Raw genomic sequence first — 14,190 nt, forward strand, 5'->3', positions numbered from 1 at the left:
TCTACAACCTCATCTTCTTAGATTGTTGATATCTCATTTAGTTCTCGTGTTATTGTTATTTGAGTGCAATGTGTTTAAGTGTACCAAAAATCAGATGACTGCCCTCCCTTAGCCTCCCTCCTACTCACCAGACCTGGCTCCTTGCGATTTTGTTTTATTTCCAAAATTAAAATCAGTGATTAAAGAATGCCGTTTTGAGAGTATTGGTGACATAAAAGCAAATTTATCGCACCTTAAATTTCATTCAAGGACCAAATCTGTAAAATTAATTGATTAAGAAAATTAAATTTGGTTATTTTCTGAACAGTCCTTGTATTTGTAGTCAAATTTATTATCATCCATGTATTACTATTCTTCTACTTGGGAATCACATGAATAACTTGGCCTAGTAATTTAAAGTAATTCATACGACAGTGGTACAGTAATAAATTGGTTTTTTGTACTAAATTAAAAATTAGGGAAAAAACAAATATACAGCATACAATATAAGAATCACAATAAAATTAAACAACACTGATCATATTTTGTTACAATTGTAAAAAAATAATTAATATAAGTCAATAATTATGACTAATTTAATTTTGAAAATAATAAACATGCATTTTTTCTATGTAATTTATTTTAGTTTGAAGAACAGCACAGTATCCTGAATATTTTTAATTACAGTTCTGATTTATGAAATTCAACAACTGTTTTTTCCTAATAGTGTTGAGTGCTTCTATGGTAATTGTGCACTAAAACTAATGCCGGTGTATTTAATTAAAACTAGCATTTTAACTTGTGACCTAAAAGAACCAATTTTATGTGGCTTTAATTATTGGAATTTTATCTTGCTAAACAAATTTTAATTTCACATCGGTTTTATGCACTCAAGGTGTTATGGAACCATTGGACTGTAAGGAATGCAGGTCACTATCTAACATAAGACCCAAAATTATCCACTTCATGTTAAAATACTTAACAACTAAAGCTCTTACCGAAGTATCAGTAGTTCTTGTATTTGAACTGGATACTTCAGGCATATCATGAGGTTGAACATCTCTACCGCCTAAAGTAGTTCTAGAGTTTGATGGAGGAGGTACTTCTGACATTCTATGTTGAACCACTTCTCTACCGCCCATCTGATTTCTTGAATTTGAGCTAGAAACATCAGCTATTCTATGCGTCTGAACAACTTCTCTGGAAGTCAACGTAGATCTCGAATTTGTATTTGGTACATCTTGTATTCTATGTGCTTGTTGTACTTCTCTAGAACCCATGGCAGAATTTGTGTTCTGCGGTTCTTGAAATTTATGTTGTTGTACATCTCTAGAACCTAACCCAGAAGCTGAATTTGCACTGGATGCTTCTGGTATTCTAAGTTGAACAACTTCTCTGTTAGCCAATGCAGTTGTATAATTATTCTGAAAATACAAAGATGTTACTTAGTAAAATTACACAAACGATTCAACCAAGATAAAAATTCACATTACTCTAATTGACTAACAGCTATATTAAAATCGGTATGGGATATTAGTAATGAAACAAATTTTGATTTGTATATTATTTCTGAATACATTTCAGATGATTTATTGAGCGATTACAAGAATTTAAGCATTGATGATAATGATAATACTAATAGACTCAAAAAACTTACAGCTGAAACAAACTAATAACAGTGGAAAATAAGATAAACTCAGATTTTTGAACAAAGAGTGTTGGTTAGTCTTAAAATGTTACCAAAAATTAAATTTTATAATTTAATTTTTACACTCATATTTCAAAATGCAACTAGTTTACATTTGCTAAGTTTACCATAAAAGTTGAGTCCTTAAGCAGTTTCTTGATTTGCAGACCAATAAATATAAACTCCTTCAGCTTAATATCACTAAATTTAGGTAAGCTTATTTTTTAATTATTAAATCCTGGTCCATCATTGTCTAGTGCCTTTACAAAATTGTTCATGAGTCTGAGTTTTATGTGAAGTGGTGGCAGTATTATTTTACCCTTCTAAATTAATGATAAATTCTTTACATTTTTTTCACCAGCCACAATGACCAGTTCTTTGCTTGCAATGACTTTTTGTATCATGACTATCCCAAAGAGAAAGAAAACAACAATATTTTATTAACCCACCTTATAAACCAAGAAGTAATGTAACAACTTTCAAATCACTGCGAACTTGCCACTTATGCTCTTTGTATTTTATGGATTCTAATATTGATGCAGTAGTTTCATAAGTTTCTTTCATATAAACTGCATGAGCTAATAGAATGGATGGCTGTTTGTTACCATTATACAATAAAACTGATTTTATGTTAACTTTAGAAGAATGAATAAAAAGTTGCCATTCTTCAGGAGTATGCTAAATTCCAAGCTTTTATCATACCATCAACATCAATACAAACGCACAATGAATTTTTCATAACATTTTATTTTGTGTTCTAAACATAGTAACTTCTCTTTTTTCTGCTAAAAGATTCCAGTGTTGCAGTCTAGACCCCACGAAGTTCAGCTTGCTGCTTTAATAACTTTAAATCATGAACTAAATCATGAAGTTCATGTTGTTGAATTAAATGAGATTTTTCATCATATACAGGAAGAAATTCTTCAACATCCTCTATATCATCTGCTTCATTTTCAGATTGTTCTTCTACAATATCGGATTAGAAGGTGGTACAGGTACAAGTAACTCCTCTCTGTGTGATACTGGTTTTAGAGTTGTGGATACATCTGCAAATTTTATGAACTTTCTATTTTTGAATGAAAATTTAAATATATTTGTCTTACAAAACTAGCAGTAGTAAAGTGGTCCTTCAGTTCATGCCAAACCATCGGTACAGCAAAAGGCACGTTTCGTTGTTTTCCCCTTCAACCATTCAGTTAGAGATACTAAGTACGATATGCAAGATCCAGATTTTATCTTGATCCCAGAGTGCACGATCAAAATAAAATTTATAAGTTGTTTGTATCAATTTAGAAATAGTTGATTTTTTGAGATTTAGGCATAAATTTATCACAGACATAACAAAAACTGTCTGGATGATTTTCACATCTACGAACTTTTGCAGAAGCCATGATGTAGCAAATAAAAACAAGAAAAATCAGTTTTGTGTAATAAAGAATTAATGAAAATATAACAAAACACTAATAACTCTGTGAAACACAACACACAGTATAGGCAAATGAAGCTAGACTGAATAAGATTTTAAGCACTATAGTAAGCAACAACAGATGTCTGTATGATTACATCAAACAGACATGTTTGAACACGTCTACTTCTTATGATACAGTGTATTTATTTATTTATTTTTTCTTTATTAAGCATATATATATATATATATATATATTTTAAAAGTAAAACTACAGAAAAATTCTTAACTGTAACCAGTAGTTAATCAAAATGAGTTTATTATTAAAAAGGTTTACGTATTTACAATTTACGTAAACCGTTTGTGGTAACACAATTTCAATAGCATAGTTGAAATCAGTATCCAGATAACAGTGAGAAAGATTGTTTAACATGTTAGATGCAAATTTTGTGTTGACTAGTGTTATTAAAAAAGAATATACTTTAACATACTTATAGATTAAATACAAACTGAAGATGTGGGATACTGTGAAAATCTATTATTAAAAACTAATATGCTAGGATTAACTTATCTAATTACTGTGTTTTGGTGGTTTATATTTCATATAATACTAAATTTTACTAACACAGTGGTGAATATGTTAATGAATTATTTGAATTTAAAAAAAAGGAAAATATATTCAATTTTTTTTTTTTTTAATTACATTAAAAAACATCAAGAGGTGTAATGATTTAGAGATGTAGTTAAATATACCCTAAGAATCAGTTTATTTGAATTTAATGGATATAGGACTTATCTGGATGAAAAACTTGGATTATCCAGAAAATTTTGAAAATAAAGAAAAATAGATATAATCTGATAAAACATGATTATGAATTATAATTGATAAAAATCTTTATTACAGAAACTTGTAGACAAAAGTGTATATTACTTTGTAACAAATTTTTGAATTTAAATTTAACAAAGACATAGACATTATCTTAAAGTCCTACAAACTCTGTAATCGAAAAAAAAATACAGTTTTCATACCAATCATTGATCTGAAATAAGAATAGTAGCTGCTTCTACGCACATTTACTAACGTAATTACATCATTAACAAACGAAAAACAAAATGCGCACATACGATTTTCTTTTAACATTTTTTTGGTTAAATAGTGTGTTACATAACATATCACTGCAAATCCCGGTCATTTCTTCTAACTTCCAAAGTTACATCTTCAGTCAAAAAATGTTAAATCAGTTTTGCTGTTTTTTGTTCCACGAATCTGATTGATAGACAGTCTGTTCACTGTCTTCTTCAAACTCCATCTTTTTTTAAACTGTTTACGTCACTCAAACAGTTCATTCAAAGTTGTCCTTAAAAGAAATGTTAGAGAAGCTAAGAAACAGCTCCTTCTCTAATTTTCATTGTTTCTCCTAATTTTACATAAAATTTAAACATTGCTTAACATTGTTCCATTTATAAATATAAACGGAAAATGGTCCCGACCAACTTTCATCTGTATCAACCAAAGAGGTTGACACTTCTACAAATTAAAAAAAAAAACCTTTTCCTTAACTAGTACCACTGATTCTGAATAGACAACATTAGCAAATATAACAATGTAATAGCGCCTACTTGGAAACATCACTGTTACTTTGAGTATAGCCCAGTACAGGAGCTAATAATACATTTAAGATATACATATACTCATATATCTTAATAATACATGAAAGAATTGTTATCATTATACCATGAGGTACAAATTAATAAGCAAAAATTTTAGTTTTTTGAAATCTAATTGTGTTTTAATATGTATATTTATTACGTATTTACAAAAGTAGAATACTGTAATAAAATTAATTTGGGAAACCTGTTTATTTATATAACAGGTTTGTCAGAACCTGTCACGTTAGATGATTAATGCATATTGATGGAAGAATATTTTAATTTAATAGAATAAATTCCTTAAATGGGGGCGTATGGGAAATATTGTCAAACTTCATTACTCTATTAAACATTCTATAAGCAATTTATTCAACTGTTAACAGGAATTTTATTCTTAAACCTGTCATATGAAAAAATTGTTTTTGTTACAGATTAGTGTCTACTTTTTAGCTCTTGCACCTGTCTTAAAAAATTGGAATAATAAAGTTTTATAATTTCAAGCTATAGCCTCAACAATTAATTTAGACTGCATTACTGGTTTGATGCTGAGGAATTCATCTTTAAAACAAACAAGTTTCAATGGTCTAAACATCAAAAAAGAAGTTGATCCAGAACATTACTTTAAAAGGCATCTGATATGACCGTTATAGATTTTATGAATTCATTCATTATCAATCACTATAGACCGAATTATATGCAACATAAAAAGTTTGAAATATGCATGAAAAATGCTTAAAATATGCATTTCAAATGTGAAAAAGTATCAAAATATTCAACTTTAAATAAAAAAATAGTAATTTTTACCTTTTTTTTCAAAATCAGCATACAGTTAATAAGTAGCTTATAACATATCGATAAATTTGATAATTAACAATTATTTAACACTTTGTTACTTTTGTAAATGCAAACAATCAGGTATCAATTTGACACAAAGGCTCAAAGCCTGGGTTACTGTACAAAAGGATTTCAAATTTTTCTTTAAGATTACAAGGGAATACCTTTGGCAATGTGGAGTTCATTTGGTGGATTTTATTCATTAACTGAATAGATTCAGTCAACGGCAAACCTTGAGTTTCAAACTTTTTAATATTTGCAGGTATGTGGGAAAAATAAGTGCTAATTACAGCTACATTTTTTTTTATACTAGAATTGTTAAATGCTTTCTTGGACTGACAAACTGCCATAGCCTCTGCACTATCGAAGTCATTTACAATACTTTTGATGGCCTCAAAATGTTCATTGTAAAACAGCACAGCTTCAATCCACATTCCCCATCGAGTTATGACTAGTTTGGTAAAGGCACATTTGGCAGTTTCTGTTTTTATAGGCCTTATTGTGAGCAGGTGCCTTAAGAAACACTTTCTTTGTTGATGAAACCAATTTATTTACATTCCCAAACGTGGATCGTACTTCTTCAGTGAGTTGATGTACTCCGTGAGCAAAGTACGCCACATAAATCAAATTCGGATAAAATACTTGGAGAGCTTTGGCTGCCTTGATCATATAGGGAGCAGCATCTGAGAGAAATATAAACAGTCTTTCATCTGCAGAAGATTGAGAAAAATTTTTTTTAATACCCTCATTCATGAATCTAGCGATCGTAGAATGATTTGTCTTTTCAAGGTGTTTGCAGGCCAACAAATAGGAAGAAAAGGGCTCCAGTTTTAATGCACCGACAATTAAATTCGCAATGTAATAGCCACAAGTGTTAGTTTTGTCAGCTGAAATCCAAATAATGCTATCCTTGAGTTCATTGCATATTTCTTCCACAAATGCAGGTAAATTGTCGGCATGTAATTTTTTATTCATCTGGTATATTTTGATTCACGCAATATTATCACAAAAAATCTTTGAAGGTAGGATTTGTAAGTTTGTGCAGAGGAATATTACTTGCAAGCAATGCTTCACATAAATCCATGCTTAAGTGGTTTTTTTGTTTACCTGTGGAAGTGAAATCACTGCTACTTGCCGCTGTTACAGGTTGCCGTGAGCCTTTTTGTTTTTACAACCCTGCGATATGAAGACTTGTCTTGACATGCTGGTTTATTTGAACCATTTTTGTCCAGGAAATATTTTTCTCACAGACTCGACAATATAAAACATTTCCGTCATAGGTAAATATTCCAGGATAGTCAGCTATCCACGAAGAGACACTTTTTTTTCTGGGAGGCATGGTACACATTAAACTTTACACAAACAAATAAAAAACTATACTGATGCAATGAACGCATCAACAATAAAATGCGTAATTTAATTGTCTATTGGATGGAGTGCTGCAGTAGACATGCGCAACGTAGAACGGTATTGTCCATCCTTGTCTTGTGGTGAGTGTATGTTTTAGTTGGCCTCATAATAAAATTATTCTACCAAAAAAATAGACACGCGCCTGTTAAGTGCTATAAAACTATGCAGCTAACAGGTTTGGCCAGCTCCAACGTTAGATTTCATTTTTTTTTTTGGAAGGTACCCTACTGAAAAATATTGTAAATATAGCAAAAATATGCAATAACTGGTGAGAATGGGCTTAATATGCAAATGCATAAAATCCGGTCTCTCTCTATCAATCACATTCAAATACATTTATGTACCATTATGTTGTGTCTATGAATGTGACAATGTCCACATAAACAATCATTTTGCAATCATCCATATAACCAGTATTATTAATCTTTAATATTCTCTCCAGCTTGGCATGATTATTCATCTTCAAGTGACAAGGATCTAATAAAATTATACATTTGATTTGTATATAAAGTCACACATGTTCACAGAGGTTACTTAAGTGTTTAAATAGTAAGATTGTAAAAATAAATAAAATATCATACATTTTTTTCTTAATGCTATTTCAAGTATCTGTTTAAGCCACTTAGATTTTAAATATTTATATTACGATATAATACTTACATCAGTATTATACTGATTTATCTGTATTTATCTTTGAGTAAAGAGTTACTATGACCTGTCAATCAACTTCTGATCTTGATCGTGTTAAAATTTATCAAATTTAAGATACCAACAGATCAGTGATTTCAAATGCACAATTCCTACCGTCTGTATACCTTTACTTATCAACACAGCATACTACTTTATGTCATAACAATAATGACATTATGTAGAACATTCAGTTCGCAATACGATTATTACTTTTTTTACAATTTGTAACAAATTTTCACTATACTTATCAAAGAAAAACTTGGGATACAAAAAGGAAAAAAAGCTTTTGTTTCACCTTAGAAAGTTCATAAGGTAAATAAACATGAAAAAGAAAATTAAACGGACATTACAGATGATATTGCAATAAACAACAATTTCAATGAAAAAAAATTGTCTGTAGAATATATGAAAGGTGAAATAGTATCGATGAGCTGAAAACACCATATTCTATTTAAAATAAAACTGACAATATGCAAACCAAATAAATAAACAATAGACAAATTTGAGATACGATGTTAGAAGAGACTGTTGAAAATTAGGTGCACTAAGATATGAAAACAGATTTTAAAATGAACTTGAAGACTAGAGAAATCTGCAGTAGAATGTTGTAAAAAAAGAAAAGCTTATAAGTTAATCTAGTTGTAAAAAAAAATTAATTTGCTAAATCTGAAAAAATCAAAAACCTTTTTTAGAATAAACTGCAAAAAGTACTTACAGCAGATTCAGCTGGTCTAGAATTAGAGGAAGAAACTTCAGGAATCTCATGTGGCTGAACAACCTCACGGCCTCCCAAAGCTGCTGAAGTGTAATTGTCCTAAAACAAAATAATTGTTAACTAGATTGAGAATGTAAAAATTAATATTACAAAAAAAAAATCAAATGGGCAGGCAACCTTCCCTACTATTTTGGGGCAAATGTGTTGTATGTTCATAAATCTACATTTACTTATATATACATTATTATGTAACCTACAATTTAAGTCATTAGATCAATATATAAGCATTAAAAACACCTACTATAGTCATAACTCATGTATACAGTTTCTTCCAAAATTGTAAATTATTATTCTTCATAGAGATTTTATATTTCCCTTATCGATTCATGTGGACATCTTCAACCAGTTTTTATAATTTTGACACAAGTTTAAATGGAAATTTTTCTTACTTTACAATCCTTCTTTTCACTCTTTAGAAACTATAACTTACAACTAGTTCATTTTATAATAAAGCTTTTAAAACAACCTTTTTCAGGAAAAAAATCATATCTTTATAAAATGGTAAATAGAATTTTAAAACCACACTGAAATTGAGTATATATATTTTTTTTCTTTTTAATAAATTAATGATGGATAAAATTCTTATTTAAATGATAATTTTATATGTTGTCTCTTAAAAGTATCTATCTCTTAATAAAGTAAATATGAGGTCTGTTCAGGAAATAACCGAACATTTTTAATTAAGCACCGACTCCAAAAATTGCATCAAAAATATCACCAATTATAAATATTGCTAGTAACACTTAAACATGTTATACTCAAATAACAATAACATGAAAACTAAATGAGATATCAACAATCCAAAATCATGTGGTTACAGAGGAGGTTATGCGGAATAAAATGCTGCTAACTGCACGTCACTAAATATCTCCACCGGCATGTAATTAAAAATGTTCTGTTATTTTCCAAACAGACCTCATAGAGCCTACTGCAAAAAAAGTGAAAAATAAGATTCTTTATAAGTGTAATCTTTCAAGATTTCTTAACTTTTATATATAATAAATTGAAACAGTAATACAGAAATAAAGAAGTATAAATGCGGTATATAAACTCAATCTCTTTCTATCAAGTGATTTGCAAAATAAAAATCTCTTAAGAATATATTTCACTTTAATACAATAGTATGTAATTTTTAAATATATAAACTATAGCTTTCCTAATTTACCACAATATTATATTTATTGTACATAATTTAAAATTTACTTAAAATAATTGAAAAAATAAAAATTTATTTTAAGTACTGAGCTTCGCAATTATTATAAAGGATTTACTTACCAATTCATTGTTAATATTTCTAATATCAGTAGCTAAGGAATCTTCTGTACCAGAAGCAAGATTACCAAAGACCCAATCCATTGCCTATAAAAATAAATACATAAATAAATTATGAACAAAAAGTTATTTCTACAATATGTTCAATGATAACTTATAAATATTAACATGTATAAATAACTTTTTCACATCATAGTTAAAAAAAAGAAAAATAGTTTTGTTATTTTATGATGAATATGAGATAATATAAAAAAAAGTGAGGAAAATAAAATATTAATTTATTATAATAAAGCAGATATAATTTATTCAGTTTAAAAAATTATCAAGAAATCATAAAATACCAGTTAATTTTTTTAACTATCCATGTGGGAAAATACAAAACAACAAAAGTCCATAGTAAAATGTTGATGATACTATTCAACATCAATCTGTTTAAACTATTTAAACAGTAATTTTTGGTTAATTTTAAAAATAATTTTTCCATCAACATCAAATAGGAAAAGGCGATTTCTTTTCTATAGGAAACAATATAAAATAATTCATATCTGCAGTACTTTTAATATGAATTTGAAATCAGTTATCATAACTGATTTTTTAACACTCAATAACTTCACTTACAACTGATATTAACTAAATCTTATTTTTTTCTTTATTTTATAAAATCCGAACCTGCAATGCAAAAACTTTAAAATTAAAATAAACCTACCTAAACCCCAAAATGTTAAGTTTTCAATTTGTAAACAAAATTCCCCAACTCTAAATTTAAATGAAGAAGACTTACTTAAAATGAAGTCAAGAAAACATCCGGTTAAATGAGCAGGGTATATAATGTAAGAACAAAAGCGAATGAGTAAAATTTTCAATACGTAGATGTAATTATAATTAATTCCTGTAAAGGAAAAATTATTCTTAAATAAAAGGACATTCTACAAAATAATTTTGAAATCGGTCTGGACTACAAGCAATAGCAACCATGTAATTTTATAGTGGTTTTAAAACAAGTTCTGAAAAAAAATTTCTGCAGTGCTGGTATTCAAGGAACAGTAAGATCCATCAACATTTCTCTGTGCCTTATATACGATATAAACAGATAAGATGAAAATTATAATGTAATTTGTTTAGATTTGACAATCATTGGCCCTACTCTACTAAACCATGGTAATGTAAAAGCACTGCTGTGTTTTATATTTTTATGATGTTAACTAAAATAAACTTTGTTTACATTAAAATATCAATAATTAAATAACATTTAATCACATTTAAATTGTTAATAAAAAATGTTAATAATTATTAATTATTTTTGGTTACATAAGATGTGGATATACTTACTGTAATTTAAACTTACAGCAGAAAGAAATCTATCAAGGGATTCTCTCAATTATGTATTTTTTTATTTTCATATTTTACCGGTTGTAAAACACAACTTTAAAGAAGTATTTATTTTTCCTTGAGGATTATATAAACAATCAAGGATTGTGTATAAAATAATTGTGAATAAAAATGACACAAAAATTAAACTACGAAAAAGCCTCGCATTACAAGCAAGCTGTATTAAATTATATCAATTCATCTATCAGAAGAACAGTTAGTTATAAAAATAGCATAATACTTTTTCGATTGTAGAATGTTTTTAATAGAATAGGGCTACAGAAGTTTCAATAACAATCAGTTACTTTTATCTATAACTGTGAATATAAATAGTATTACTTTTATGAAAAAAACAATAGATAATCTTAAATCTTTCTTTATAAAAATTCAAATTTTATGAATTTTTTTTGGAAATTTTTGGAATTTCTATTAAGAATTTTCAGTGATTTAACTGATATTATTAATTTTATTATTTATTTTTTTAATTATTGCTAATAAACACAACTTTTTTTAAAAGAATATAACTATTTTTCACGAAAAAGTATTGATATGAAACCATAAGTATGTTTTTTTGTATAATTTTACATCCGATGCAGTTTTATTTAATACCTTAATTAACATGTTAAATTTTTAATTTTGAAGAAAAGTTTACAATCTGACACTTCAATTTCTCTAAATTATCAGATATCGAACACATCATAAACAAGTGAAATGAATCGTTTGACAATTATTTCAGCAAAATTAGTAAAGTATCATGTGCACAAAAAGCAACCTAATATAGTTCTCTAACTTCTCCTACTAAAGTAGTTAGGGAATAAAATGAAACTTAAGTAAACAAAAAATTCCCTCTATAGAATTTTAAACATATACAGAACTCAGTTTTGGCTGTTTCTTAAATAGCAGTAAAAAGTCTGCTACTGTAATCAATTCAGTTATACATTTGTAAGCAAGATGTGTCACTAAGATTTTCCTCACTCAAATATTTTTGTAACTGTATAGGTAAATTGATATTTTAGAGTTTAATCATTTATTCATTCTTTATTTTTAAAAATATGCTAAGAATTTAAATAAATTTATTAGTTTTCAGCATCATTGCCTGCCTGATTAACCTAAATTAGAACAGATATGTAATCGTATTTTCCATAATTCAAAATGAAAAGATTAATAAATTCTATTGAGTTTTCATTCAAATTTAATAATTTCTAAAATCTGCAGGCGGAAACGAGCTGATTATTTAATTTAGGTAATATCACATACTTGGAAACGAGATGGCAAATGTTCTACCAAAAAGATAGGAAAATTAATTACCCATCAACTCTAAAATTATCCTACCATACTATTATTAAACAATATATTTATTATTAATGGATTTAAAATAGTTAATTTCAGATATTAATAAATTTAAGATAAATTCAATAATTTAAAGATAGTTAGGAATATTTGGTAATGCAATACAAAAACGTAATCCAATGTTTTTAGAGGACAAAAAACTTTTAGAATACCAAGGAAGGGAAACAGTGGCAACATTCAGAAATAACTTTAAACAGGAAAAACAAAACTGAGTGACATAATTAGCACAAACAAATAAGAGATAACAACATTATCAAACACAGATTTACATAAATGAAACTTAGGTTTTCAAAAAATCATCAATGAAAATTAATGCTTACGATACACAAACATTGACAATATGAAAGTAATAAGGAAAAACTGTATTTTATAACAGAAATGATGGAAATCAATACATTTATAACAAAAAATTTTGATACTAATCATGGAAAAAATTAATAAGAGATAGTTTCACTGCCCTTCTCTGGGATATTGAATCTAGTCACATTGTTTTTTTTTTTATGCTGAATTTAGCTTGGAAATAAATCAGAATTAATTAATTTCAGGCACTAATATAAGAGAAATTAAATTAAATTTAAGAAAAGTAATCTTTCAAAAGTAAAAAAGTTTAATGTTTTGAAAATATCTTCATAGAAATGAGTATAGCGGAAGAAGAAATTAAACAAATAATCTTGTCAGCAAAAATCGCAAAATTTACCTTAAATGAAGTATTAAAACCCAAGCCATATCGATAAATATTAAATTAGGAGTGGATAAAGCAATAATCAATCTGACTACTGCTTATGTGTGGCTGTGAAACACGGGCAATGAAAAAATGAAATGGATTAATCACAAACGACTGATAAGAAGTTTAAAGAAAGAAAATAAAGATGTGCAGACTGCTGAAAGAATTAATTTCTATGTTGTAAATGTTGAAAGTAAAAAACTTAAAAAAAACTCAAGACATAAAATAAAAAGCAATTATTTACTTAAACCGAAAATAACACGGTGGTTAGACATCATATTAGTTTGTAAAAGAGGAGTTTCTTGAAGTTATCATTATTTATTTATAAAATGTTCAATCTCTACAGTCTGCTTAAGATTATGCAATGAATTAAAACACTTTAAAAAAAAGTCAGTTTAATAATTTGAACTTCTTTTTTTTATTTTTATTTTTTTTTTAAACTCCGGGACCACTGTTAAGTATTACTTCAGAGGATGAGATGTATGACAATTTTTTAGTATGTGAAAATGCTATGCCTGACCGGGATTCGAACCCAGGACCTCCAGACCACTCGCACCATGGAGGCCGGCAAGAAGTTAAACTTATTTATTTTTACAAGACAGCCCAAAAAAAGGAGTGTATATAACGTACTTAGGTTGTATGTATGTTCCACCGTAACAGCTCAATGGCTGAACCAATTTAGATGTATGACCCCCCCCCGCATTGGTATCCTTATGTTAGCAGGAGTGTCATACACTATCTATCTATATATATATATATATATATATATATATATATATGATAAGAAAATTTTGTCCTTCAATGAAAATATTTAAATGCAGTTGGGGGGCTCTTTAACATGGAATAATTACTATTCAGAGCCTCCTGACTGCATTTAAATATTTTTGTTGAAGGATAACATTTTCTTACTGATGAAAGATCTGATGAACTTAATTAATAGACAACCTTTAATGCCTGCTTTTATATTTAAACAAATTTAAACTGTCTGAAAGTTGATTAGTCAGCCGTTATTTTATTTAATTAAATACTGCATAACGATGTTTAGT

At 27.9% G+C, this 14,190-nt stretch overlaps 1 protein-coding gene across 1 annotated transcript in view; it reads right to left on the bottom strand.

The window, feature by feature from the left end:
• Nucleotides 1-14,190, bottom strand: part of LOC142331218 (uncharacterized) — a 112,502-nt gene that overhangs the window by 56,336 nt on the left and 41,976 nt on the right. The window contains exons 4-6 of the mRNA XM_075376961.1: nucleotides 9,706-9,789; nucleotides 8,371-8,469; nucleotides 978-1,403 (exon numbers count right to left, since the gene is read on the bottom strand). Coding sequence (XP_075233076.1) covers nucleotides 978-1,403; nucleotides 8,371-8,469; nucleotides 9,706-9,789 — 609 coding nt within the window. The remainder of the gene's footprint in view (nucleotides 1-977; nucleotides 1,404-8,370; nucleotides 8,470-9,705; nucleotides 9,790-14,190) is intronic.

The sequence above is a fragment of the Lycorma delicatula genome, chromosome 10 (assembly GCF_047948215.1).
Source record: "Lycorma delicatula isolate Av1 chromosome 10, ASM4794821v1, whole genome shotgun sequence".
In the NCBI taxonomy this organism is placed as follows: domain Eukaryota; kingdom Metazoa; phylum Arthropoda; class Insecta; order Hemiptera; family Fulgoridae; genus Lycorma; species Lycorma delicatula.